The following is a 27,955-nucleotide window of genomic DNA, read 5'->3' as shown; positions in this document are numbered from 1 at the left end:
GAGGAAGAGGTGTGCCTTTAGAGCACAGCCATTTATTCACTCCGTTCTTTAACACCCCCGGCTCCCAATACATTGGGTTACGCATGCTGACATTTTGTTTTGAAATGTGAGAAAAGTTCTTAAAGAAACTGAAGGGAGTGATTCCAGGTGCTTGTTGTGTCAACTGCTGTGCACCCAACTTTTGGACTTTACTGCTCTCCTGAGAGCAAATACAGACACTAGAGTACCCGTGGGCATTTTGTTGGTTCTAGTGTATAGTTATATTCTTTGGTAAATAAGTGGGGCATAAAAGACTCCGCAAGAATGTTTTCAGGGCTTGTCTATTAGACTCCACCCAGGTTTCTCCTCACTTTCAATTACTATAAATCTCACTGATGTCCAAGAGAAGCAGCCACTTACCCCATCTGGAAGTGTGACCCAGAGTTGCATGACTCATGCAGAAGACAGATATCATGAAGGAAATGATTCTTGGAAGCCCTGCACTTGCCATTGTTCCTTGAATCCTCTCATCAAATTGACGTTTTCTCGCCTCTGAAAGTAACTCCCTTGCATTTATCTTCTCATGATTTTAATTCAGTTAGGTTGCAGAGAAGCCCAGCAGCTCTGCTGTGTTTTCAGTAATGAAATTATTTCTCCCAAGCAAGGAGAGGTTTCAGATGTCAGAGAGAGAGCCAATTAAGATCCAAACAGTGAATTATTTGCATGAGGGCAACAGGAAGGACATACAGCAGGAAGGAAAAATTTGCTGTTTGCGATGATGTAAATATTAATCTCTCCATCTATTTCAATCCCATATTTTGATTTTCTTCAAAATCTAATGCAGACCTTGAAAGCACTGCTTGTATGTATGCAAGCTGGGAAACTAGGTGAAGTTTTCTATATTCCTCAACACGGAGAAGAAAGAATTAGTAATATTTGGAACGTGGGGGGCCCCCCCCCGGGCCAAGTGTAGTGAGGGCAGCTCAAGAGACATCAGTAGAGACGAAAAACAAACAGCCCATTCTTTGGATGGCAGCCCCTGGGCAGGGACAGATGCTTTCCCTGTGAGAAAGGCGAAGTGAAACAATCTTCTGGTTAATAAAATCACCTTGTGTTAAGACAGTGTCACAGATCAGATGGCATGGATCTGATTCGTTGTGAAAACTTTTAAGGGACAGCCATAAAGATACAAGTATTTTATCCTCCTAGCTAAATAGTGCTTTTGTAGAAAGAGATCTGAGTTTTAAGTGTCTAAATATGAAAATGTGGGCTGGCATGACTGTTGTCTTCCTCAATGCTTTCATGGCCACTGCTTTTACCATTAGCTTTTACTGCTCTGAGGATGGTATTGTTCCAATTAAGAGCACAGGTCAGTGGTCCATCAGTGCGCTCCACTGTCCTGGCCAAGGGGTTACTTTTTGATCTCTGCATCATTTATACTTTCTAAAAAGACTGGTTTTTAAATGACAAGACCGTCTGAAGAGAGCTTTTGTATGTGATAACTCTTGTTTTTTACTTTGGAATCCCCAGGCTATGGGGAGCCTGGCCTGCCAGTCTCGTTGTTTTAGGCCAATGGTGTGGGGAGGTTCAAGCTGTTCAGCACAGCCCCATTTGGTTGAGTTAGTAAGGACTGACAAGAAATGCAATTGAATCAGTCGAAGGGCTGGGAAATGGGGACGTTGGTGCAGCTTCCTCATTCTGTGTCCCACTCCAGGACAAGCTGGAGAGGCTTCCAGAAGTGCTTCACCTGCATGAGTGAGGTAAGATCTTTGAGTAGACCGTGCACACTTTGAAGATGCTGCAAGGAACTTTGTTCTGATTAATCCTGCCCCAAAATTACTAAATCCTTCTTCATTACAGTCCCAGAAATGGAAATAGGAGCTATTTACTGTAGCTCTGTCTCTGCAGAAGGTTCCCTTTCATTTTATGATTTCTACTGTCCATCTTCAGTGTGAAAATCAACAGCATGAGCTAAGTCCTGGAGTGACACAGTTGCTGTTCATGTTTTTCTGATATAAGTATACCTAAACATGAATAATTCTTGTTCCCTTCTGTCCTTGCAGTCAATATTTTGGCTATCAGAAGAGCAAGTAGAAGCTTAAAAAGACTAGAGTAGCAGCCTCTGGCTGCCAGGGTTACGCCGTATTTGTAAAAATTACCACCTTCCAAATTCATTTCTGGTGGCACATAAAGGATCAGCTTCCTAAGAATTAATGGCTCATGTGGACAGGCTGATGTTTAGGCTGTCATGCAGCTCTCATGCTGAAAACAGGAGACAGAAGCTTTCTTCTAGTGTGTGAAGGTTCAAGACTGTTTGGAGAAGGAGGAGAGATTGTTTGTTTGGAAACAAAGCAATGCCTTAGGATAGCCAGTTGGGATGCTGCAAACAAAATAAATAAAAATCCATGCAGAGACACAGACCAAGTCTGTATTTCAGGGATTGATTTACATTCCATCAATCTGGCAAACATAACCAGACTTCTTGTTCATCTCTAACTATCTGAAACTGTTTTGACCTTTGGGATTCATAATTTACTGCAGGCCTAGGGAGACTAAGCATCTTTTCTGGCTATGTGTTGCCTTTTTCATTTGGTTTTCCTTCTTGCCTTTGATCCAGATCATTTGTTTTGGGTTAATTTCATTTTTCACTTGCTTGACAACTCCATCCATTGAAGTTCTCTATCTCGCTATGAACAGAGTGTGTCAGTACAAAGCTTTCTTTTACTTCATCCATCAATGAGCTTTCACACAGACCTGGAGGGAATATTCTCAGGAGTAAAAGCACAGCAAGGTCTCCATGCTTCAATTAGTTATTTGGCCTTTCTGACACAGCTAACAAGTGTGTTAATTATCACTATTTAGAGCATTGGCTTTGCAGCAGAGATAATTGTCCAGCTGGAATTGAATGAGTCTCTTGAATAGTGCATCAAACAGCTGTTAGATTCTCACAACTGGAACAAATGGAAATATTTGTAATGTTTTTCAACTAATGAAAAACGTTCAGTATTAAATTAACTGAGGGCTCATAAAGTGTCTCCTTTTTCTTACAGAGATTTTCTTACAAAGATCTGCATACAGATGGGTATTTTAACTATGGAAACGGGATGCTTGCAGATTATAAATCAAGAGTTATTACTTCTTCCTGTTCTAAGGCAGTTTTGGTTACACATGGTGATCTCAGTGCATTTGGATGCTTTGGCTCAGCCTCTGCTTTGAAGACCCTCCTCCCTGAGAAAGGGCTGATTTTTAAAAGCCCATTTCGTAATAGGCTTTTAAAGGCATAAATGTGGCCTTTTGCTCTGTGTTTTTCAGAAAGACTTGTCCAAAAATTTACAGATATTGCCAAGAGTATACTACTGTTTCTCTACTGTCAGTTGACATCATTTTATTTAGCAAATTATTCCTTAAACAAGGTTGGGGGTGGAGGGGTATGAAGGTCATTGGTGAGAGAAGAGTGATCCGAAGCTGGTTTACCTACCATGACACCGTTAAGAACCAAAGATAACGTTTTTTGCTATCACGGTCCTTTATGCCTTTGAGCAGCAGAGCAGCAATAGTGCTATCTGTTTTCTCATTCCGTGCTTTTCTCGAAGATTCTTGTAACTATAGCCAGTGCAGTTTGCTGCCATAAGCTTATCTTACAGGTGAGCCTACATGGGATAACACAGGATGTTTGTTCATGTGAAGGCCCTCTGATTTTAGCACAGACAGAGGTAGCAAAGCCAAGATACAGGCACAAGAAAATCACTTAAAAAAAATGCTGATTGTTTAAAGTATTTTTTCTGTCCAAGGTATTATAAACCTACCTTAAACAAATGGTCATGCTGCATTGATTCATGCAAACTTTTAAGTTTTGCCTCTCTTTTTTCTATCATCTTCCTATTCATTCTACAAACTATTACAGGAAGACAGCCGACTCATTTTAGTGGAAAGCGTCAGTATCCACGGGAGATCAGTAGCCCTGATGAGCATCTTCTGAATCCCCTGGAAGAGCCCTCCCTCCCAGGTAAACGATTCAGAACTGAAAGCCTGTCTCTTGCCTGTAGGAGGTAGCTTCCTTTTTGTCTCCGTGTGTGATCTGCCTGAGTGGTCAGCACAGCTATAGCGACAGAGCAATGAAATATAATCTTTGCTAAAGTTGTGGAGATCATGTCAGGTCTGCTTGGCTGTGGGGCAGCAGTTTCCTGAGGTCTAGCTCACCAGTCTGTAAAGAGCAGGAGGTTTTTAAAGAGTAGTGGAGCCCATAAGTAAAGAAGCTTGAAGTAAAAGCAGAAGCTACCTGACTGACTCTGTCTGTTCTGATCACAGGGGACACGTCCGTTGTTCTTTGGTGGTTCTCAACATGTGGTGCCAGTGGTCCCCATGGGCCAACTCAAGCTCAGTGTGACAATGCGTACAGGGGCAGCAATGTGTCGGTGATTGTGGTGAAGGAGGGAAGGCTCCGAGGAGTGCAAGTCTGGAGAGTGCCAGCCACAAATCGATACAGGTGTGTATCACAGCGTGTTGAGGTGGCAACCATTAAACTACGTTCTGGTTCTGGAATTTGAGCAAATGTAAGTGTAGGACTACCTTTGCTGAGTAGGTGAAGGGATAGAAAAATAAGAAAGAAATAGGAGAGCAGCTCTAAGTTTCTGTGTTTGACCTACTGTTGAAGCATGGGAGGGTGGAGCAGTGACGTGGAAGAGATTAGAACAGGAGTGACTGCGGGTGTGTAATCAAATGCAAGTGCTGCTATCATTTTGGACCCAGAGCTTTGATATTTTAGATTTGGCCATACCAGTTCACTCTGTTTGCCTCTGAAATCTGTCTCTAGTGCTCTGGTGTAGCTTATTGATCTTCTTGAGCAGCCTCTGCTGTGTATGTCTCTAGAGAAAGAATGGCCATGAGACACTGCAGTAAGAGCCTGCTCTGGAGCAGTGCCTGATTGGGAGTGCAGGCTGGGGAGAACTCACAGATGGAGCTGCTTTAGAAGATGAAAAGTGTAAGATTTGTCTCTTTAATTACACCTTTTTGTTCCAGAATTTCTGCTTATGGAGCAGCTGGAGGAAAGGGAGCCAAAAACCACAATGAGAGGTTCCACGGGGTCTTCATCTCGGCCACCTTCCAGCTGGAGAAAGATGAGCTGCTGTACATCTTAGTGGGGCAGCAGGGGGAGGATGCCTGCCCTGGGGTGAGGGCATAAGTGGGCAGAGACTTTGCAGATATAATTCACTGAGATTCAGTGGGCGGCTTGGGGTTTGGCTGGACTGGTGATGAAAGATAGAAATCCCAGGATCCAGCTCTGAATCCAGTCAGTATGGTAAGAACGAATAAACCAAGTGAGAAAGAATCTCAAAACAAATATGAAGGACTCTGAAAAGAAAATTGACCCCAAAATGTGCAAACACATACAAAACCCACAGGAACTTTGCTTTAAGCTCCTGGTGTTTGAATTCGTTATTGGCTTTCTTCTGCTTATTTTAAGAGAGGAGCTACTAGGCAAGAGATGTGTATTCCCACCCTTATTTTTCCACAGCCTGAGTTTCTTTCTGCCTGCCAGGATTTTTGATTATTTTCTGTAATTTATAGAAGCATCTACAAATCCAGAGCAGCATTGTGGCTGCACTTTCTTAGGTACTCTCTAAGCTTAGAGACTAATCTCTAAATCCAAAGCCAACCAAAAATGGTGGGAATCTTCCCACAAACTACAGTGGCCCCTGAGTTGGCATGTGTAATGGCAAAACAAAACATTTGTGATGCGTAGAAATTGCTAACACGAGTGATTATACAGATAGTCCTCTAATACTACACCCAGCAGTGTGAAAGTCTTTGTCACTTAGGCTCAAAAGTTACCTCATCAACAAAAATTCTTTGTTACCACCACATCTTCACATTTTTTTAAGAAATGTGATCTGCCAGGCCATGCAGACCTTTCTATTTTCACTTGAATGCAAATCAGAGGTAGCAGGCAGTTCTATCCTTCATTGTAGAGGAGCTCCCCTTTCACATATATATATCCACGTGCATATTATCTATGTCTGATATGTATCACAAACAAAATTATCATACTGAGACAGATAGATCTCAATAATCTGTCTGTCTCTTCTCTCCTTTCAGGCCAATCCTCAGACCCAGAAGATCTGCTTAGGGGAGTCATCTGTCATTGAAGAAGATTACAAAAAAAAAAAGGACCTGAAGGACTGGGCTGGAGGAGGTGGGGGTGGAGGAGGAGCAACCTACATCTTTAGAGTAAGTATTGCCTCTTTCCCTCCAACTGGAGTAGTGCCCTGCAAAGCAACTATCTTTTACCGTCTGTCATGGCATATGAAGCTTAGTTCCTAAATGAAGATGAGGAGAAAGGATTGTCTCTCTCCTTCACCTCTCCCCTCTGCCTCTCTTTGTGTTGCTCTGTCTTTTTGTATTTTTAATTGAGTTCTTTATGTCTTTTCATATTGTCAATCATGTTCATCATTGTAGCTAAGATAGCCTAACTGCTTCTTCAGTTCTTGACATCTCAGATCTGGGAACCACACCTGGGTCTTGTTTTAATACTAACAGCAGTCCTAACAAAACAAAAAAACAAACCTATATTCATTTGAATAGTTACTTTTGTACACAGAAACACTGTGTAAAATGTCTTTATAATGTAGTCAGGAAACTATCAATATCGTTGCCCTGGCATTGGGCCTCTCTTCTTTCGATTGCTTTTGTGCTTTTTGATGAGTTTGTTGTGAGTTCACAAATTCACAAATGTGAAGTTTTTCTGATATTTGATGGGGGGTTTTCCAGCAGAAGGATGGGATTTTCGAACCTTTGCTCATCGCAGCAGGAGGAGGAGGAAAAGCCTATCTGAAGGCTCAGGACAGCTCCCTGGATGACGTACCTCTGGAACAGTTTGAGAACAGCACTGCAGTACCGGGAGTCAGTGGAAGAACTGGGGCAGCAGGTGAGGTGCTAAAACTACAGGAAGTCTAAATCAAATGGCTGAATGCACAAGCTGTCCTGTCAGTGAGGAGATTCTTGATCTTCTGGAATTCTATGGTAGTAGTAATTAGAAACACGCTTCTAGTCTATAAAGGATTTCTTTGTATATGGTCAATCATTTAGATGAAAAGAGAATGCATGGGACAGATGATGAGTGGTGCTTCTGTAGTGAACTGGAAAGTTCACAAGTGAAAATTGATGTTTGGGAGTTGCAGCATACTCATCCAAACTGTAACGGTGGCTTTAGAAGAGAAGACTTTTTCCCTATTACTTCCCTGAAACTCTAACAAAAAGAGTTCTTGTGGAAGTATCCTAGAAATGGAAGCTTACTTATAGTGCACCAGTGGCTCTCCAGATCCTGCTGTGTAATGTCCTTATAGAGGGGCTACTCGAGCGAGATGAGGAAATCCAGTTTAGCTTTTATTTCCCCAAGGAATAAAGCACCTGTCAGAGCTGAAAGCCCTAAGCAGTCCCCAAGGGGGACTGGTAGGCTCCTTATTTCCCTAGTGCCACTACAAATTGGTGCTGAATTGTTGGGTATGCAGCAGGTACTACAGGTCATGCACTCGATTTCCACTTTGTTGTTAACCATGGCAACAAGAAGCTTGTCTGTATATTCTCTTACTTTTTAACAAAGAGTTAACTTGAATGCAGGCACTTCTTAAGAAATTAATATTAATTTTAATTAAATTTCTTTTAATTGTGCTTCATTCACCTGCTCTCATTTTGTTGTAACTCTTCGATTGTGAAGGTGGAGGTGGTGGTTGGCAAGATGTGACTCTGCTTCCTCAAGCTGGGAAGTCCCTCTTGGAAGGTGGAGAAGGGGGTCAAGCTTGTCACCAAGCATTAGCCAAGCTCCAGTGGGCTACCTCTGGTGGTTTTGGTGGTGGAGGAGGAGCTTGTACTTCTGGTGGAGGAGGTGGAGGTTACAGAGGTAGGTCTGCTGAAGAAATAGTCGCACTGTCTCATTTTGTGCAATTTGGAGCTCATGCAACAAGGAACTAGAGCTCTCAGTGCATAAGTACACTACTGCAGAAGGTGATTTACAGACACTTCAACATGAATGGGATGAGCACGCCCCTCCATCTTTATTTAATTGGAGAAATCAAGGTTATAGAAGCATTTCTAAGCCAATATTTCAATATTTTCCAGATATGCTGAATAATCCCTTTATTTGTTCTCAAAATGCCCAAGGAACTGTTTTGTTTGTTTGTTTTGTTTTGTTTTGTTTTTCTGTTCAAAGCAAATGTATTTTTACCTAGATGAACTGGGAAACCTACACTTGAATAAGCCATTTTACCAGCCTTGGTACTGGTTGGGATGAGTGAGCCTTATTCATGAAGGATGTTATACACAGTAATATCACTGAAAGACTGGGAGTGACTGCAAGTGTTTAGAGCCAGGAACAAAATGTGGCACTTCAGAGGCATCACACTTTTGCAGCATGCAGTGCTGACAACTAGCCATACTCTTCTTTCTTCAGGGGGGCATGCCTCTAACAATGATGATATCACAGCTAGTGGGCAGTATGGCATCTCGTTTGTGAATCCCATTGGAGAGATCTTCTTGCATCCCCTTGCAGGTACAGTACACTTTTTCTTCTTCCTCTTCATTCTTCCTTCTCTCTATTTCTTTTTTCCTGCTATCTCTTCTCCTGCCTTTTATTTTTATAGCTTTCATTCAGGCATATTTCACTCTGCAGGCCAGTTCCTCAGCTGTCATTACTGCTTTAAAATTGTTTATAATGCTCTGGGACCTTCTTCCTCTCAAATAGTTAAGCCAGGAGAGGCATCAGTCATCCAGTTTAACTGCACGTCCTCAGTCCTAGACACGTTCAAGTCAATTCATTTCAGGACTTCTCTGTTTGCTTAGAATTCAATTCCTTCTTCCCTTCTGGACCATGTCAGATTTCTGACCTGCCCACAGTATCAACTGTCCTGCAGAGAAAGAAGTTGACCTGCCTACTCCTTTTACTCCTTTTTTTTTTTCTTTCTTACTGGGAAAAGATGGGAAAAGTTAAACTAAACCTGCTTGTTGTATCTAATTCCTCATTCAGCCGTGGAGAATGATGGTGAGGTGGAGGTTCAGATATACCTTAACTGTAGCCACTGCCACTCAGACAACTGTAAGAGAGACCCTGACACCAACCTACCTGTCTGCCAATGTGAGATGGGGGCTGTGCTAGCCAATGACAATGTAACCTGCACTGGTAAGATATAGTTTTATCCTAGCTGGATAATGAATGTATCCTTTGTTGGTGTCTCTCTTCCTGGTTTTTGTATTTGTATACAATTAGCCAGTACTGAAAATTCATGATGTTCTTTCCTTGTATGCTAAACTGCATGTCTGCCACCATATCCAAAATCCAGGTTTGGATTAGGTGGAAGATAAATTAAATGTAAAGGAACACTGTAAATTTCTTGAATGGATACAGTGTATCAAATAGTTAAGCATAAATACCTTTCCTGTATCGTGTACCACCTAATTTACGCCACAAATTACTTCCTTCACAGAAGTTTCCTACTGTGTCTGTTCAGCTGATGCCTAGTGTTCACTATTTACTGACGTGATCTCTTAGAATCTCAAACCATCAAGACTGTAGGCAGTTTCAACTTGTTAGCAATAATGTTACCCTTTAAGAAAAAACTGAGGAATGCGTAAGCAATCTGTGTTTTACTAGGTAGATTTCTGTCGTAACAATGTTTTCAAAATGATTTTGATTTATTTTTTTTCAAATTCCAAGGTTGCAAAGGGATTTTCTGTATTTTCTATAGGATGATTTAGCCATGATCTCTGTACTGTTTTCTGAAACAGCAACCATGACTGTGGTTCTTTCCTGCAGTTTGGCTTGTTTCCTGATTAATGCACCTCTGTTTTTCATTTTCCAGTGCCACAGGGTCATATCCCAGAGGGACATCTGCCTCTCCCACTCCTCCTAGCTGTGGTGGCTGTGATTGTGGTGCTCGGAATGATCCTCACTGGTGGCAGCCTATCTATCAGTAAGAAACACTCCCTTTTACTTGTCTTTTTCTCAGTTAAATTAGACAAAGAGGGACCACCCAAGCACACACAGCTACTTTTATTACTTGGAACCAGAGTGTTTTGGTCTCCCAAGTGGATCACAGAGGGAACAAGTAGAAATAATAGAAAACATCACCACCCCACAGAGCACAAGCATAATCCCCAAAGCCAATGACTGCTCTGTCCTTGTATTTGCTGCAGAAAAAAGCCTTGGACAACCCTGTAGGCAGACACTTTTTTTGCAGCCGTTGCTGTATAGTGTGAAGTTGCAGTCTCTGTAATTGAATGTAATTCCTTCAGAGAGACAGCATGCGCTTTTGCTGCCTCAGTGCCAGCAAGGTGTCTTGTGAGGCAGCATTTCCTCTGCCGATTTATAAAGAAGCAGAGGTAACTTAAGTTTCTTCCAGCTGATTAGGACTCTGCAGGGGCAAAGATGTTTGCATATTCAGTATTAAATCACTACAGAAGAGACATGCAGGAAAGCTAATGACGCTTCTTGAGCATTTGTAACTACCACTTAGTTTCTTCTTTCTCTTCTGTGTGGCCAGTATTATATTTTCTTTCCAGGTTCTTATACTGTTTGTATTTTTTCCATCCATTTTTTCCAGTTTATCACCTGAAGAAGCAGCAACTGGAAGGAGCCAGAGCACGACTGCAGAGCCCGGAATATAAACTGAGCAAAATCCGCACATCAGCCATCATGACAGATTACAACCCCAACTACTGCTTTGCTGGGAAGGCTGCCACTCTGAGTGAGCTGAAGGAGATCCCACGGAAGAACATCTCTCTGCTTCGGTAAGGCTCGGCATAGGAGGGGGAAGGCAGCCTGAAACAAAGGCAGAGTTGGGGCTCACACACTAGTTTAACAACAAGCATCTGGGACAAGAAACTGAGGGCTTCCTGTCTGACTGACTGGAAAGCACCAACTACGGGCAAGGAAAACTGTGACACTTTCTTCGTTCTCTTAAATACTTTGATGCCATCAAGCTCTTAAGAGCAGGTATAAGTTCATAAGTCTTCTGTCCCATGTTCCTATGCAGAGTACAGGTTATTTCACCTCTGTCTTGTGTGATGTCCTGGATTATACTTGCTACCTGACGGTAACTCCCTTCCAAATCTCTAGCAGTATTTCTTTTTCTGCATTTCCTGACACAAGGAAATACACACTAGATTGCTCTTCCTCTCTATATAGTCCAGGCTATCCTGATTAAAGCTATAAGGAAAATAAAAACTTCACCATCTTTGTGTTGTCTTACACCAGCACCTGAAGGGATCATCTTGCAGCTGCCTTCATATGCACTGTTTGTTTTTTCCTCCTCCCCTCCCCAGTTCTTTCTTGCCTTGCTAAAGCCACACGTTCTGACAGTGCCATAGGATTGAGCAGGCTGTTTGATTTCATAGAATGGTTTGATTTGGAAGGGATATATTCAGGACCATTAATGATCCAACCTCCCTAGTTCAGTGATGGCATTAGAAGATATTGAGAAGTTATTTTCAGAGGCTTTGAGATGAAAACAAAACTCTGCTATGGATTCATCTTTCACAACAGGTTTTCTACCTGTTTTTGGACTGGACAATAAGAAGCACTTAGCCAGTGCTTGGTGCAGAGACACAGTAACGGCTGCTCTCTTTCCCAGGGCACTCGGACATGGTGCGTTTGGTGAGGTTTATGAAGGAACAGTGGTAGGCATTGCAGGGGATCCCAATCCTCTCCAGGTGGCTGTTAAGGTCAGTACCCACAGTTGTTGTTTTTTTAATATACAACAATAATTGTCAGTAAGAGTGCTATTATCTCACTGCCATTCCAACAGATTGGTGTAAATCACATGTATAATGACAGAAGTGTGTATATGATGCAAGTTTCCACATGTTGCTGCATCTGGGAGTTATAAACTTTGATTTTTAAGTTGTGTGGCACCAGCAGTGGGTTGAATGTAAATTATCATCTGTCTTGTTTGCTGCATGCCCATGAGTTGTGATCTAACCTAGGACGAGAATCGAAAGAGGGCAGTCTCTTTTCTAGCCTCCACCCCTGTTGCTCAGGAAGGAGAGAACCAGTGCCCTCAGAAGGGAGTTTATATGAATTAGTCACATAGAGACTGCTTAATACTACATGTTAAAATGGAATAACAAATCATCTATCAGCATAAATAACTATGGCATCATTGAAATCCACACACAGTCATCAGTTCCCCCCAGCAGAAAATCTGGTCGGCCCCCAGAGATGTGATTCCTTTTGAGGTGATCACTGAGAGAGTGGTCCACTGGTCCAACAGAGCTGCTGTCCTGTGCTTTTCTGCCACTGTGATGTATTGATCTGAGTAGCTGGGAAAAGAGAACGTCAGGGGGAAGAAAAGCTAGCAACAGTCAGAGCATTTTGGACTGGAAAGAGATTTCTTAATCCTGTGCGTAAAACAGAAAATCCTGGCTAATGCTAGTATGAAGTATTTATATGACAGGAAACAGCAAATCTTTATAGTAATGCTTGTCTATTTTTACTTCTACATTTCAGTTTTTAAGTACTTTCTCATAGGTTTTTCACGTGACATTATTATTTTTCGTAATTTGTATTATTTCAGTTACTGTGGCTACCTCATCCATAGTCCTCCAACTGGCACATGAGCAGGCACTGCAGCTCCTGCTGCCTGCACTCTCAGTTCACATTTAGCAGTGGCAGTTGCTGTCCAGATCTGCTGTCAGGAGAGAAAGCTGTGAGGCTGTGTGACATAATTATATGAATCAAGTGGCTGTATGTGCTGCATGGCATGAAGCAGGTGCTGCAATGTGGTCTTAATAGCAAAGGGAGAATAAATTCACACCTGTGATTTTAAAATGCTTACTAGATTTGTTTCCCCAGCCGATGCATTTCTTAATGTAAATCTGAAACAATTTTGCTCTAGAACACTGCACATAGTTAAATGCACACCAAACGAAGCCTCCAAGCAGACCTCCGCTTTCCTGTTCCTCTAACTGCTGAATGGGACGCAGGCAGTTCAACTGACTGGCACTGAAGAGATGAGACTTTCCTCATAGCTTCCTGAAGTCACTCACAATCGTGTTACATGCTTCTTTTTTTTTCCTTTATTCTTTGGTGCACTCCTAAATGTTCTCAATTATTTGGTGGAATGGCCTTTGCTTTCTTAAACTCTCAACAGACACTGCCAGAAGTCTGCTCCGAGCAAGATGAGATGGATTTCCTGATGGAAGCACTGATTATCAGGTATAGCTCAAGGGTTTAAGACTGGTGGTGAGTGGGGGGGAGAAAGGAGTAATGCAGGTATGAGAAATATTAGTTCTGTTGCTTGGGTTTGGGGAAAAAATAATATCCAGTCTCTTTTTTCAGCAGATAGTATTTTAGTAGCGTACAAGTTATTGGTTTCAACCACTTGTGTTTATCCTGAACACTTGTATCTGTAGGTTTTTTTGTTGCACATCTGAACAAAAGTTTCTCCTGATTGGTTTTGCTGGTCATGCTCAGACACAACATTTTTGTACAAGCTTGTTCTATATTTGAAATGGCTTCCTTTTCAAAGAATCTCACTGCTTTTTTACCAAGTATTCATGTATCAAGTAATCATATATTGAAGTTCTTGCAAAAAGAAATTATCAGTGGTGAAATGGAAAGCAGGAAATGTAACAGGAAGGCTAAATAGTAGAGCCACTTGTGCAGAGACTCAGAAGTTCAGCCTTTGCAAGATGACTGCCAGGGATGGTACAACACAGGCTGCGTGCCAGGGAGGTGAGTTTTTGGTCCTGGATGCTTGGGCTTAAACAGTATTATCTCTTGCAAATAGAAGTGAGGCTTTTTAGAAGAGTGGTTTGGGCAGCTGAAGAAGGTATGAAAAGCATTTCAAATTGAGGCTTTTTCAGGTGGCATGCTATTATGTGCAGCCTTTTTGCTTTTCCTATCTGTAGAACTATTTGCCATAAATGCTTTTTCTGGGGAAAATCCTTGTGTTTAACTTTTTTTTCCCCCCCATAAAAAATAGCTGATGAGATACTTCAAAGCTCCTGTGTGGGTGAGGTAGATAAGGTGGCTCTGCACTGTGCCAGTAGCTTGCACAGATGGAATTTATCTATTTTAAATTTGGGCAATATTAAGTTTCTCCACCTCTCGCTACCTGCCCCAGTTTTTACCTAGATGCTCTTTTTCTTCTGCTGAAGCATGATTCAAGAATAAATCTCGTGACGTAATACTGCTTCATAGAGTCTGTAAGAAGTTTGAGTGGCAGATGAACTGAAGGTAACACTGATAGAGTTTTTAAAGAGCAATTTCAGTTAATTATAGAATGCTTTGATTCTCTTGGGAGCACATGATCTTCCCTAACCTCCTGCACATTATTCTTTCCTGTATTTTCCAGGTCATTGCTGTCCAAAGACAGACACTACTTTCTGAAACTGAGTCTTGCTTCCTGACTGTCTTTTCTTCTGTTGCAGTGGGGTAGAAAGCCATCCCCAAATCAGCTGCTGTAGTGGGTATTAGATGCATACTAGATGCTGAACCGAGTCCACTAGACTAGGCAGCAGCGTATTTGAAATAATGCTGAAATAAAATCACCACATAACAAGATTTTGTTTTACACACGCCAATACTGTTTGGATGTTTGAGGAACCCTGATCCTGGGAGTCTTCATAAGTAGAAAGGCATTTGGATAAGTCTGAAGTTAGAATTTGTTCAGTAACTTGCTTCGATGCAGGTCATCAAAGCTCAAAGCAAAGTGAGCGTGGCAGAAGTCAGCCAAGTACTAACGTTGTCTCCCTTTGTGTTGCTGTGACCTTGTCTTTCAGTAAGTTCAATCATCAAAATATTGTGCAGTGCATTGGTGTTAGCCTGCAGACGCTGCCTCGCTTCATTCTGCTTGAGCTCATGGCTGGAGGAGATATGAAGAGTTTTCTTCGACAGAATCGACCCAGAGCGGTGAGAATCCTTCCTTGCTAGGCTTGTGATTGGTTTTAGTATGAATGAGGTTGACTGGGGCATTATGCACTCCTACGTGACTTGGTGCAGTTGCACAGCTTCTCCTCTCAACATACTGTCGCTTTACATGTGTACAGTTGTATGCCAATACTAATGTGTTGTTAGAAGATCTAGCTTAATTCCTTCTTCACAGAGCAGTAAGCATACTAATTAGGGACACTTAGAATGGTATAATAGCACCCACACAGAGGAGTCTATGTAATTTTGATTATGCCATTTTGAGTGACAGTGCTACAAATTCTGCAAGTAGATAAATTCTGTGGAAAACAGAATACAAATATAATCTTTGTAAATCAAGTATAGTTGTCATGTGAGGAACAGTTATTTTTAAAATATCATGTGAAAGCAAACCTGCCACTATGTTTGCTGGAATGTCAGAGAGCAAATACAAGAGCTGAATTCCCCTTAGTACTCAAAGAAATATCCCTGCTCACCTTTCTGAAAACAAACTGGCCCCACCAGTAACATATTTCACTGCAAGTTTCTGCGGCTGCAGAGAAGTGCCTGCCCATTGCAGACAGAGGGATCCCAGTGAAGAGATAAGGTCTCAAAGTCTGTGATTCTGTATCTCCTTCTTCATTTCCTCACCAGAAATGCCTGTTTTATAACTATAATAATTTTCCTTGGCAGGCGTCCAAAGCTTTGTACAATAACTTGCCTAGCCAATAAAAACAGTGCTCAATGGCTGCAGTGTACACTATGTAGTTTGAACAGGAGAAATTGCAGAGATAACAGCATCCAGGAACAAAAGCAGATTGAAAAGAACAATTTATTTGATATCTCTTGAGCTTTTGATGAGCAATGTAGTAATTTCTCCCCACCCTTCCCAAGAGCAATATTGAAGTTCTTGGAGAAACACCAAGGAGATTTCCCTACAGAGAAGTAAATGACTGCATGAAAATAAGCAGGGCTCCTGGAGAGAGGTTTCCTTATTGTTCTTAGGGAAATGTAGATTGTGATGGGTGAGTGCTGGTCCCAGAGCTCTGCGATACCACGTCCCTCTCCTGCACACTCAGGGTATCCTCTGCCCTCCCACAAGAACAGATGGGTCGATGAATGCTGAGCACTGGTGCAGAGATGTGCACTCCTGCGTCTTTGCTCTCTCCCTCTCTCTAAATTCATTAGCTAATCTCGTTTGCTAATACATCGACTCTATAGAAGCAAGGTTTGGATTTGGTTTTCTTGGTGTTTTTTTTTTTGTTGTTGTTTCGTTTTGGGTTTTTTTTGCTTTTCTTTGTTTTGGTTTTATCTCCCATTTCACCGCTATGTCCAATACTGCTAGGGAACAGTTTTCTCCCACCCCTTTTCTAGGCTATTCAAGTCGGGACATAAATTCCTAAGCAGCCTACACTCATGCAGTGTGTTCTGAAGTACTAAAATCTTCAGGGAAAAAAAAAAAAAAAAAGCTTAAATAAAAGTTATCTCCTTTTCTAACTTTTTTTTGAGCTGCTTGTGTCCCTCTTTGCTCCTGACTGATACAGCCTTTCCCTCACCTGGTACATGCCTCTCCCTTTCCCTTCTGCTGCTCTCTAATTATCCTCTGCCTCTTCTACTCCATTGTTTTACCCTTACCACTTTCTGTGCATCCTTTTCCAGAATCAACCATCCACACTAACAATGCAGGACCTGCTGAACATAGCTAGGGATATCGCCTGTGGCTGTAAATATCTGGAAGAGAATCATTTCATACACAGGTGAGGAGGAAAATTCGTTTCTGATGTATGTTTCCTCAAAAGTGTGCTAAGCTCACCCAGATTCTATTTGCAGCACATTAAACAGAGCTACCTCCAGAGGGAAGCCAGAGATTTCTACCAACAGACTTGTGGTCAGGTGTCCAGGCCAATCCCTCTAGTCACTGGCACGAGTTGGGCTCTGTTGGAAAGAAAGGAATCTTCCTCTTTGCAGTGAATGGTTTCAAGCGTTTTCAATTTACAGGTGATTACAATGTAGACACATTTGAAATTAGCCCTATGGTCCACTAGATGGTAGTGTCACGCTGTGTTAGCTTGTAAACAGCCTGCTCTATTTTCCTTCCCCCTGCCCCATCAGCACAGGACTGCCCGTATTTGAGCCATTGTCTCCAGTAGGGTAAAGTAGGAATAATAGGAAGCAAAATACCAGAACTCAAGGCTTTCTTCCCAGTGGCTGACCTGCTGTGTGATCCAGAGGAGAGCATCATTTTTCTGTTCAATCCTTTTTCTTCCTTGTTCAGCAAGAAAATGTTGGTAGGCTTCAAATACAAGTAAAATCCTGTAGAAGGGGTATAGGTTCTTACAGGCAGCCTTTTGAGATTTCCAGTTGAATGTTGGACTTCTTTATTTCTGGTTAGGAATTGTTTCAGCTCATAAAGTTGCCAGGCGTAGCATGAACTGAATTTGTTCCTAAGTATGAACTCTGTGCTGAGTTCAGTGGGTGCCTGTGAAGGACAGGAGAGACTTTTGCCCCAGGGGGTGACACAGACTCTAAGCCTATGTGCAGCATGGAGTTACGCAAGTTGTCAGGCAATTTACCCCCGCCCCCAACAAACACACTTAAATGTGATGTTGTACACAGCAAAGAAGCAGAGCTAGGCAAGGGTGTGTACAAACTGGGGAGACTGAGGGAAACAAGAGGCAAAAAGGTATGAGATTGAGATAGGGGACGTGTTATGGCTTTATGATTGGAACATCTGTGAGACGGCAACCAAAGCGTGTAAAATCTTTTGCCATGTCAGCCACAGGCTATTGATATGGACTCAAGCGAAGTCTCCTCCTCTCCACATGCCTCCACATGTAGTATTTTTAGTAAAACCAATTTTCATTACTCCACTCAGGTAGAAGTTCTCTGATTTTCTTACTATAGATCACCAAGGCTAGCTGCCATCACATAAGATGTCTAAAATCTGTGTCAACAAGTGGATGGGTCAGCTGCTTCTGCTCAATTTCAGGACAGAAATGGAAGAAACCAGTGTTTGCCTCTTTCAGCAGTAGCACATCATTTTTCAAAAAACTCTCTGGCTCAGTTTTTACACCATTAGATCTTCTGTATAAGCAACCTGGGAACAGGCTCGTTTTAGCCAGTGATTCAGCAAATCTGCATAAAAGAGATTTTGTTTAGGTCTTGTGCTAGTATTTTTTAGTGACATCAGTATTATTTAGAGTTCACAGATGTGGAATTCAGAGAAGGCCTTAAGTATGGGTGAATGGTATCCTGGTGGGAAGGATCATGTTGCAGAGATGTCACTAAGGGCCTAGTCTTGTATGTGAAGCCTTGTCATGTGAGAGTCACAGATGATAATGGGAGAAAAGGAAAAAGCTAAGCTTGAATTCCAGATCCTGTGGGAATTTTCAGTGCTGGCAGTGGGAAGAAACACGTTTATTGTTCAAGGAGCTCATTTTTCTTGGCAGCCAACAGGACCCACACAGAGCTATGATTTTTAATGAGTCCCTTTTCAGAACACATATTTAAAATTAATACAAACCATTCAGCATTGGCCACGCAGTCATGCCTACCATTTGTCACAATCTAAACTTGCATCCAGCAAATGGCTGCTCCCATATGCAGCTTTGCTTGGTTCCATGGGAGGTTGCCAGAAGCACCAAAGGAATCTGTTTTTCAACCAAACCTACTTTTCGAGCAGTTTACTAAGACTTTTCAATAGCATCACATCTGCATTGCTGATAGAGATGCTGATGCCACTGAGAAAACATTTGTTTTCTTTTTAGAAAGACACATACTGTCATAATGTGGTTGATGCAGAAGAGGTCGGATCCTTACCTTGTCTGAGACTGACCCTGTTTTCTGCTTTAGTGAAAGAAGGTGGTAGCGGGTAATGCTCAGAGTACATTGAGTAGAAATGGTAGAAAATGTAATGCAAATGCAGTTTAATAATTACAGTTAATGAAAATGATTGTGTAGTTAGAATAGTTTTTGTTTTCACTAAAGTTATCCTCATCTGTGTTAAGATGACTCAGCTAAGACTTGTAGAGCTGGATGTAACTTTCTTTCTTTATTCCTTTAGCTAGTTAGGAGTTCAAAATTAGACAGAATTATCCATTCACAGATGGCTGAGGATGGAAGGGACCATATGGGGCCACCTAGTCCAGCCCTCCTGCTTCAAATAGGGTCACCTACAGCACATCGTTCAGGATCATCCAGGCAGGTTCTGAACTTCTCCAGAGGAGACTCCACAGCCTCCCTGGGCAGCTGTTCCAGTGTTCTGTTCCCTTCACAGTGAAGAAGTTTTCTCTTATGTGCTTTTTTTTTCTTTCTTCCTTTTTCTCTTTTTTCTTAAAGAGATATAGCTGCAAGGAATTGCCTTCTGACCTGCACTGGAGCAGGCCGAATAGCCAAAATTGGTGACTTTGGGATGGCCAGAGATATCTACAGGTAAGTGAAAGGCCATTTCAGTCACATGAATTACTCAGTAATCTGTATCCATTTAAATGGTTTGAACTGCCTCATCTAATTTGAAGCAGCTGAACTGTCTATTACATTTCTGAATTTGATTTCCAGTTAACTAACTGGGGTAAACAGACTGTAAATTAACACATCTATGCCTAGTAGCAAATACACTCAAATTGTATCGTTCCAGACTGGGTCCTAGAGAGCATTGCAAACACATATGGATGCTAAACCAAACTCAGGTAAATTTATAAGCTGGTTGATCACAAATAATCTCAAATTTTAAAAATATTCGTAACTGTAAATATATGAGGTCAAGAAAATTTTCTGTATCAGTGCCTCATGCACAACTTCAGTGCATTTGATCTCTTCAGCTGTGCACCTAAACATCATCATTTTTCCATCTCAGTTGCAAACATGGTATGAAATACTACTCAGATGGTGCAATTCTTGGTGATGATTTTTTCTTATTTGGCCCCCAGTACTGCATGCACTCTCTCCAGTTCCTGTTGCTGTGGTGATAGGATCTTTTATACATCTTAGCCCTTTGATGCTGTGTGACATTCTGCATATATTTAATCTTTCCCAGAGCAAGTTACTATCGCAAGGGAGGAAGAGCCATGCTTCCTGTCAAGTGGATGCCGCCAGAAGCTTTTCTAGAAGGCATTTTTACCTCTAAAACTGATACCTGGTAATAAATATCTATTAATAACTTCTGCTATTCACTAATAAACCACATTTACTGTTCAAGGAAAAAAGCAGCAGGATATCAATCTAAAGATATCAATCTTCCATGTCCTAAAATGGGAAGAAAAAAAAAAATAGATTATTTCCCTTTGTTAGAAGACTGACTAAGAAATTAAGTGAAATTAAAAACTCTAGTGCAAGTGGAGGGCACAACAAATAGCCATAGATAAATGCAGAGTATCATACAAGGGTAAAGAGAAGACCGTTTAGAATCCTAAGAAGTCTCGGTCAAAAAAGCAGACACTTCCTTCAGCTCTTAGTATCTGCCACTCAGTACTTACTGGTGACAAGGCCTGCTCATGTACTTTGTAAATGACTCTATCTATACCACACAGGATTACTCTTCTATCCTTTTTTTTTTTCTTTTGTATATGAAATGACAGCAGATTTAAGAAGTCCCTGCTTGTTGCTGAGGAAACAGTATTTATATATCGATTCTTCATGTAGCCTGATTTTTCCTTAAAATAAACACCCCCTCAACAATGACACATTCATGCAAAGGTGCTGGGGAATGGAAGCTTTCCAGTTGCTTAAGAACTCCTCTCTTCCTATACAGTACTTTTCAATAAGCAAACTGAAATATTACCTTAAATGGCACACTGACCCAGTTTCCTGAAGTTGTTAATGCCAGAAGAGAAGGGATTGTGTATCAGAACATAACTGCAAGCAGCCAGTAGTAAATATTTTGAAGGAGAGCACTGCAGTTCCTGTAACTGTAACAGGCTATTGTACATAACGTGTATGTACTGGAAATCTCATCCACCTCTGCACCAAATAGTGACTCTTACAAATTAATGACCCTACTGAAGCCTTTGCAGATCCCTCAATTTCCCTGGGTCTACATTGTAAGAAATTTTGAGTGTCACTGCCTAACTGACCTGTAGATGTAAAGAGAAAAGAGCAACCATATAATGACGATGTTTACTTTTGCACTTCTAGTGAAGGTCTCTAGCTTGTTTTATTCTTGAGCATCCTTTTGCCAAACACTGACTCAAACATCTCAAGTCTGTCAAAGTAAGATAGGAATCTCCAAGCCAAACATAACAGTTCTTGTTTTTAGTTAGACCATGCATAGCAAAGGGTGCTTTAGCATTTTCTGTTCTAGAAATAACAAATGCAGCAGAAAGAACAAATTCAGATATTTTGAGGTGTCTGCAAAGCTACTTTGGGAGCTTGAAGAAGGGTTTTGATTGATTGTTTTGTTGTTTTTTTCTAAATCAAAGTTGGCTCATAACCAGGCTAATTGCACACTTCTGTAGTTGGCCTGCAGGTTCAAAAGGTTGCTGCTGTGTTTTTACCTACCCAACTTTGTTCCAGGTTTGTGGAGCACAAATGTGGAAACCTAATCAGCATTACTATCTGGTTTCTGACGCAGGTCCTTTGGTGTTCTTCTCTGGGAGATTTTCTCTCTAGGCTACATGCCCTATCCCTGCAAAACTAATCAGGAAGTGCTGGAATTTGTCACCAGTGGAGGAAGAATGGACCCACCAAAGAACTGCCCAGGGCCTGTGTAAGTATTTCCTCACTCTCTCAACTATGGAACAGTGGTTCTAAAGGGTTGGACAAAGGCAACTAGACACCTTCCATTGGGGACTGGTGATTGTACCAAATACTATCCCAGTATTATTGAGCATCTCTTGAGCCACTGCCTCCTGTACATAAGTTAGACCACTACAGGATTTGCTTTCTGTTGGGATCCAAGGATGCAGAAATGACGTCTACTTTTGCTCCACTCCTTTGAGCCATTTACTGAGTGCAGTTCTTCTGGACCCAAGCTTGCATCACATTGAAACACATCTTTCACAGTTGTCTTTGTTAATGGATTCTCTTTCATTTTAAGGTACCGCATCATGACGCAGTGCTGGCAGCACAGCCCAGAATACCGGCCAAACTTCTCTACCATCCTGGAAAGAATCAAGTACTGCACGCAGGTATTGGCCCACAGTAACTGGATGATAATTCCCAAGAATGCCAGCCATCCAAATGCACTATTAGTGCAAACAAGATTAAGGCTCCTCACAGGCTGATATACTTTCCAGTGGTAGTGCTGGCTCAACTGTTCATTTGTGTTTTCATCTACCTACCTTAGCTCACCTATCTTCAGCCCAACCAAAATCACATGATACTGTTCCTGTGCAAGTGGCTGCTTCCAGTTCACTGCTTGTTCAGTAGCAAAATGCCCTTCTTTTTGTGATAGAAAGGTATTTATTGTCTGCGAAGGTCCACACTTTGACCTTGCTTAGTGCTGGTTGAAAGCCATGGCTGAATTGTTAATGGGGGGGTGAGGGAAGATGGCACAGCGTGTTCATCATCTGGTAGAATTTTACAATTAGAGGCATGGATCTAACCTGCCTGAGAGGCAAATTATATAGGGCAACCCTCAGCTCATATGCTGATTTCAGTAAAGCACAGCGACTGTTCAAAGGAAGCACATAAACGAGACAACACTTTTGCAAGTTCTAACAGCATGCAGTGCCCAGATGGCTTATGGCACCTTGTATGAGGTGCAGGAATAGTGCCCAAGCCTAATGCCAACCTCTGCCAAAAGCTTTTCTCGCAAAGCTATTTCTCTGAAAATGCAGGTGTGTCACCCTGGAGGCACTCAGAGTGTAACACATTTCTGTGCAATCCTTCTAGGACCCTGATGTGATCAACACAGAGCTGCCCATGGAGTGTAGCCCAGCACCAGAGGATGAAGGGAACACGGTTGTGCGCCCAAATGTTTCCAGTGGGATAGTGCCCCTGTTGGTGAGCCCTTCTCTTACACCTCAGATGACACCTAAAACCCTGGATTCCCACCGTCCTGGGCAAAAACTTGTACAATGTCCACAAGAGCTGCTGGTGGAAAACCTCAGCAACCGGGCTGCTCGAGGGCCCAGCCTGCCATGCCTCAGTGATTTCAGCGCATCCTGGATCCAGACTTCAAACCAGAAGTTAGAATTCAGCAATCCATCAACCCACAGGCTGAAGAACAAAACTAAAAACCTTTGGAATCCAACCTATGGATCATGGGTGCTAGAGAACGTCTGTCACTTAAGCCCCACCTCCAAACTGAAAGCAACTCCAGAGCGAGAAGATTCAGGCTTTGATGGAAATTGCAGTTCTTCTCCTAGTTCTCGGGCATCTCCAGCATCTCCAAGTCGAAGCAACTGCCCTCACTTAGACATTGGTGGGATCGAACTGGTGAAACTCCAGACTTTCCCCTGTGGTAATGTAAATTATGCATATGATGATCTGTGCTATGGCGCTGATCACCCACCATCAGTTTTGACAGGGGTCAGAGCAGCTGTGCTAAGGAGCTCCAGTCTGCATACAGATGAGAAACCTTTTTATAAAACAGATAAAGCAGCAAGAGAGAGGGACTCTGGTCTGTCTTTGTCAGATGATCTGAGTGTTACACCCGTATAACAGAAAAGATTCATCCAAATATCAGAGAATGTAAGTGTTTCTGGAAGGGCAAACTTGAACTGCTTCTTATTTCACTTACTTTCTCCATGTAAGTTCCTTTAGGGGGGTGATGTTTTGACATCAGCAGTGATCTTCTTCCTCCTTCTACCTGCCAGATCCCCAGATCATTACAGACAGTTGCATTTCTACTTCTGTCCACCGACTGTGTTCCATTGGACCAACTTAGTTGTAGAGAAAACAGTACTGCTGCTCTGAATCAGCATACAGTACCTAACAAAAGACCTCTTTTTCAATCAGCTCAGGTGAAAAGAAATAGACTTATTGTCCAACCATAGTGTTTGGATGGAAATAATGACCAACATAGGCTGCTCTTCTTTCTGACCTTAGAAACCAAAAATGCATGCTGTGCCAGCAGTGAGCAACTTGTGAAGACCTGCTGTGTTTCCTTGAGCTTTCTACTGTCCTGAGGACTTGCCTAATGATGCTCACATAGTGACAGGAAAGTAAACGAATAGCAGCCACATTTTCATCTGTTTAATAGCAGACCCTTTGAAAAACATGATGTTACTGCTTAAATTGGAAGCAGCAAGAAGGATGAAAAAAAATCCAGGATCCTCTGAGCATGCATTTTGAAAACAAGCAATGAAGAGGAAAACAAACTGACGATTGGAAAAAAATAGATAGTGAAGCTGATGGGATCTCTTTGAATAACAAGGAAAATGTGCTGCTTGCCTCATGGTGTTGTGTTCTTCACTGCTCCTGGTGTGGAAGGGGCAGGCGGCTTTCCAAGAAAGAGTGAGCTGACGGGGGTGATGGGAAATGGACTATCTTCATCTTTTAATGGACTTTATTTGGGATGGACTTCATTTTTGTAAGTACTTTGATACATGGCAGTAATTTCCTGTGCTATGATGATAAGCATTACTGATGTTCTAAGGTAATGGTAGAATTTGGTAGGCTGTAGCTGGTTGCAATTTTCATATCTACTTCTTTGAAGTAGAAACAGAGTAATGCAAGGGAGCAGAGTGCAGACAACCTGCTTAATACAGACATCGCCCAATACAACGCCCCTTTTACAGCAAGGCAAAATAGCTCAGCCACTTCAGAAAGCTATAACTATGACGTTGCTTCACACACATTGTCTTTCTCTTTAACCTTTCTAGCATACAGAGTTGCTGGTTAATGTAGTTGATTTTTTGAAAAACTATTTCTAAGGCTATTTTCCGTTATGTAGGGTCTAAACAGATGCTTACTGATTAAACCCTGGAGCCTGGAAAAGTAAATAACTTGGTTTAAGCCTGAGCAGTCTCACACATTTTGTACCTGTCCCACTCCTGTGTTGTGCATGACCAACCTGCAATGGCAAACTACATGCTGCCTTTACATGTAATCAAGTCGTGTGCCACGATGTTGGCTATAGATTCCATCTTGTTCTCTTCCAAAAGAGATGAGGTGCCCCAGTACAAGCTACACACATAGGAAATAGCTGTATGCATACAGTGTAAAGATGTGGTTTAGCAGGATAGAGATTGCTTTGAAGACAAACTTCATTTCCTCTATGTCTCTGAGGGCAGGATACTCTGATATGTCATACTGAATAGCACAGAGTGGAGAGTTGTGAATCCATCCTTTGTCAGTGGAGTGCTTTTTCAGTTCAGGTTTAATGCTTTCCTTATCTGGCTTTGTACTTGTTCCCAGCTTCCTGTAGTCTTAGACCTTAAGCTTGAGAATGAGTAGTTTTATGTATTCTGATTTCCAGATCCTACTGACGATGATTCTTTTAGCAGTGAGCTGTATAGCATGGAAAAAATTCCAAATCCACGTTGTGAAGTTCCAAGTTATCAGCGTGGTGTTACTCATGCTTTTAGCCCATTGTCTGTCCTACCTTACGTCCAGGAACTGCTACAGCCAGGTTAGATGAGGTAGATTTAGCAGGAAATTAGGGTACTCATCCTTTCCCCTTGTAGAGGCTAACGTTTCTGGTTATGTCGCAGGCAGCCCACCTCTGCAACCTGCTTGTCAAGAATAAACAGACCTAATCTTGGCTGGCTGGATTACAGCAGCTCATCTATATACAATAATGTTAGCATTCCAGTGAGAAGCAGGCAGGATCCCTGCTGAGCTCACTTTGAGCTACTGTTGTTTTTCACATATGCAGCATTTGCTTCAACTTCATTCATAAATTTAGAGAAGCCAATATTGATAAAACATTGAGGCATTGAAAAGTAAAGTGACAGAAGTAAAGCGAGAGCAGAGCAAAGTTGGAACTATAGTTTCCACTACTCACCAGTGCTACAGGTGGGTCTTGCATGCAGCTTAATTTATTCACAAAATGTAAGCAAGTCCATCAGTCTAGCACTTCGGACAACACAGATGTTTTCAATGAATAGTTAAGTCAATATACTTATATATACAGGAAGAACAGGGAAAAAGCTCCACTGAACTACAGTAAACCTCCATCCAGCCCAGTATCTTATCTCTAATAGTGACCAATAGCAGGGTGTTGAAGGGCACTTGCAAGAGCAGAATAAGCATGCAGTTATTATCCCTTATATGTATGTTGCTAGTTTACAACAGCATGTAGCTCAGGGTGTACTGAGTCAGATGCAGTGTCTCCTAACAAGACAGAACGTGGCTCTGCGCAGACCAAATGGGCACTGAAAGAACTGGCTGAGAACTTTAAGCATCTGCATTTAGCAACATGCTTTTTATGTGTTCTTACCTCCCTCAAATAGAAATAAAGGTAAGCAAACTTCTGTCAACACAGACACCATCAATCTCTGACCCGTAATAGCTTTTCTGTGTTTATCTGATCTCTTAGATGCTTTCCAAAAACCTCATAGTAAAAATTTTAAATGACAATACAGGAGGAAATAATGCTAATACTGCTCCTACTGCGATACAATAAGCTGTCCAAAATAGGTTTATTAAAAAGAAAAATAACTCTAAACGATGTATACTACAACCAAGCACTAATTCCTACAATTCTTAGACTGTTAATACAACCACAGATTTCAGTGTCCAAATTTTTCCATTTCAAAATACCACTTACTTGAAATAGTCTTTTAAGGGATGCACATAGTCATGCATAATGAATGAGTTTAACCCATACTGTCAAAATTAGATTACCTGGGCAACTAAAACCCAAAAGACCAATTTTGTTACCGAGAGGAATGACTCGAGCTGGAGACTGGCATTATTTAGTCACGTAATCCATACGGAAAGTCTTCCAACAGCTCCCCAGTGAAGAATCAGCCCTGTATAGGAATACTATAAATTGTTCTTCCCTTTGGGTGTCTACATTTTAACAAAGACTATCTACCACCTCAGTTTTAGATGTGTGTATATAGAGATGTTTTTTTCTTCTGGATTTTGCATTAGTACTTTATGTTCCTTCATGCAGCCTCACACCTACATTATAAGAGAACTGTAATAACAAAAGATGAAATAATTTGTCTATTTTTTCTTTTCACATTTCTCTCCTCTACTTCAAGAGTTTTGCATCTTCATTTTCCCTTTAAACAGGCAGAATTTTTAACTGTGCACAGATTTAAGGTTTCCGCTTATATCAACCCTTTTCCCCAGGTAAGTTCTCCACTTACGTGCCAGCGGGCTGGTGTACACTGAGACAGTTGCACAGATATAATTACAAAGATATGGGCTTTTGCAAGTATAACTTATTCCACCTCCAATACCCTCCTACTCCTTACCTGAAAAAACACAACTCTGCTGCTGGGAATATGGTTTTCCCCAAAGTACGTGCATCTCTGCAGCAGTGTGAGCCAGGAACCACTCTTCTTCAAACCGCTGAGCAGCAGCGCTATGCCAGACAAGTTCTCTCCTGCAGCTGTGGCATTGCTCTTCCTGCTCCTAGCTGCCTACCCTTTCCAATCTGATGCAGAGACCTTAGGCATGACATCACTAACACCTGCTAGTCTCATCACACGACACTTTTGCTTAATTGAACCAGTTTTGATTTGTCGTTACCTCTGAACACAGCAGCACTTCTTGTCAACTTACCTTTTTGGGTGACTACTGTGCATAAATAGATGACAAGCCTGCTTCTATGCAATTTCAAGTTGGACAAATGTATACTTTATATTTGCAACACAAAATAAAGAGACGCCAGTGCTGACTATTTGCTTCCCTCTGTGTTAAATATGGTTTGCACGCAGGTAAGAGAACACTGTCTTGCTGAGAAAGGTTGCCAGTGGCAGAGGACTGACTCCAGGAACAGAGCACTGTTTATCCCCTACTGCCACGAAAGACAATGCTGTGGAAACAGCTGCTCTGTGTGCAAAGTACGTTTTAACGTGTTATTTTTTAATATGCTGTAAGAATTGCATTTTTGAGACAGAACTTACCTCTAAGAAAGCCTTCAAACTTTGCATGGTGTTGGGAACAGAGTTGCAATGTCAGCTTCCAGATGTCTCAGAACCAGTTTTTTATCAGGAAATAGTAGATACTAAAGCCTAA

General features: G+C 41.7%; 2 protein-coding genes across 2 annotated transcripts in view; one reads left to right on the top strand and one right to left on the bottom strand.

The window, feature by feature from the left end:
• The window catches only part of LTK (leukocyte receptor tyrosine kinase), a 139,782-nt gene extending 113,612 nt beyond the window's left edge, over positions 1-26,170 (top strand). The window contains exons 12-30 of the mRNA XM_042813198.1: positions 3,884-3,985; positions 4,288-4,465; positions 4,999-5,149; positions 6,076-6,207; positions 6,748-6,904; positions 7,694-7,876; positions 8,426-8,524; positions 8,999-9,151; positions 9,831-9,941; positions 10,572-10,758; positions 11,601-11,691; positions 13,119-13,183; positions 14,752-14,881; positions 16,538-16,635; positions 19,217-19,309; positions 19,914-20,015; positions 21,447-21,581; positions 21,912-22,002; positions 22,709-26,170. Coding sequence (XP_042669132.1) covers positions 3,884-3,985; positions 4,288-4,465; positions 4,999-5,149; positions 6,076-6,207; positions 6,748-6,904; positions 7,694-7,876; positions 8,426-8,524; positions 8,999-9,151; positions 9,831-9,941; positions 10,572-10,758; positions 11,601-11,691; positions 13,119-13,183; positions 14,752-14,881; positions 16,538-16,635; positions 19,217-19,309; positions 19,914-20,015; positions 21,447-21,581; positions 21,912-22,002; positions 22,709-23,479 — 3,029 coding nt within the window. The 3' untranslated portion in view covers positions 23,480-26,170. The remainder of the gene's footprint in view (positions 1-3,883; positions 3,986-4,287; positions 4,466-4,998; positions 5,150-6,075; positions 6,208-6,747; positions 6,905-7,693; positions 7,877-8,425; positions 8,525-8,998; positions 9,152-9,830; positions 9,942-10,571; positions 10,759-11,600; positions 11,692-13,118; positions 13,184-14,751; positions 14,882-16,537; positions 16,636-19,216; positions 19,310-19,913; positions 20,016-21,446; positions 21,582-21,911; positions 22,003-22,708) is intronic.
• ITPKA (inositol-trisphosphate 3-kinase A) overlaps positions 18,790-27,955 on the bottom strand; it is a 48,194-nt gene continuing 39,028 nt past the window's right edge. The window contains exons 9-10 of the mRNA XM_042813650.1: positions 27,844-27,951; positions 18,790-20,122 (exon numbers count right to left, since the gene is read on the bottom strand). The gene's annotated coding sequence lies outside the window, so the exon portion shown is untranslated. The remainder of the gene's footprint in view (positions 20,123-27,843; positions 27,952-27,955) is intronic.

This window comes from Centrocercus urophasianus, unplaced genomic scaffold (genome assembly GCF_019232065.1).
Source record: "Centrocercus urophasianus isolate 14NV4802_14NV808 unplaced genomic scaffold, USGS_Curo_1.0 seq_14, whole genome shotgun sequence".
NCBI classification, from domain to species: domain Eukaryota; kingdom Metazoa; phylum Chordata; class Aves; order Galliformes; family Phasianidae; genus Centrocercus; species Centrocercus urophasianus.
Note: the sequence above shows the minus strand (reverse complement) of the source record. Positions and strands in the feature narration are given on the sequence as shown.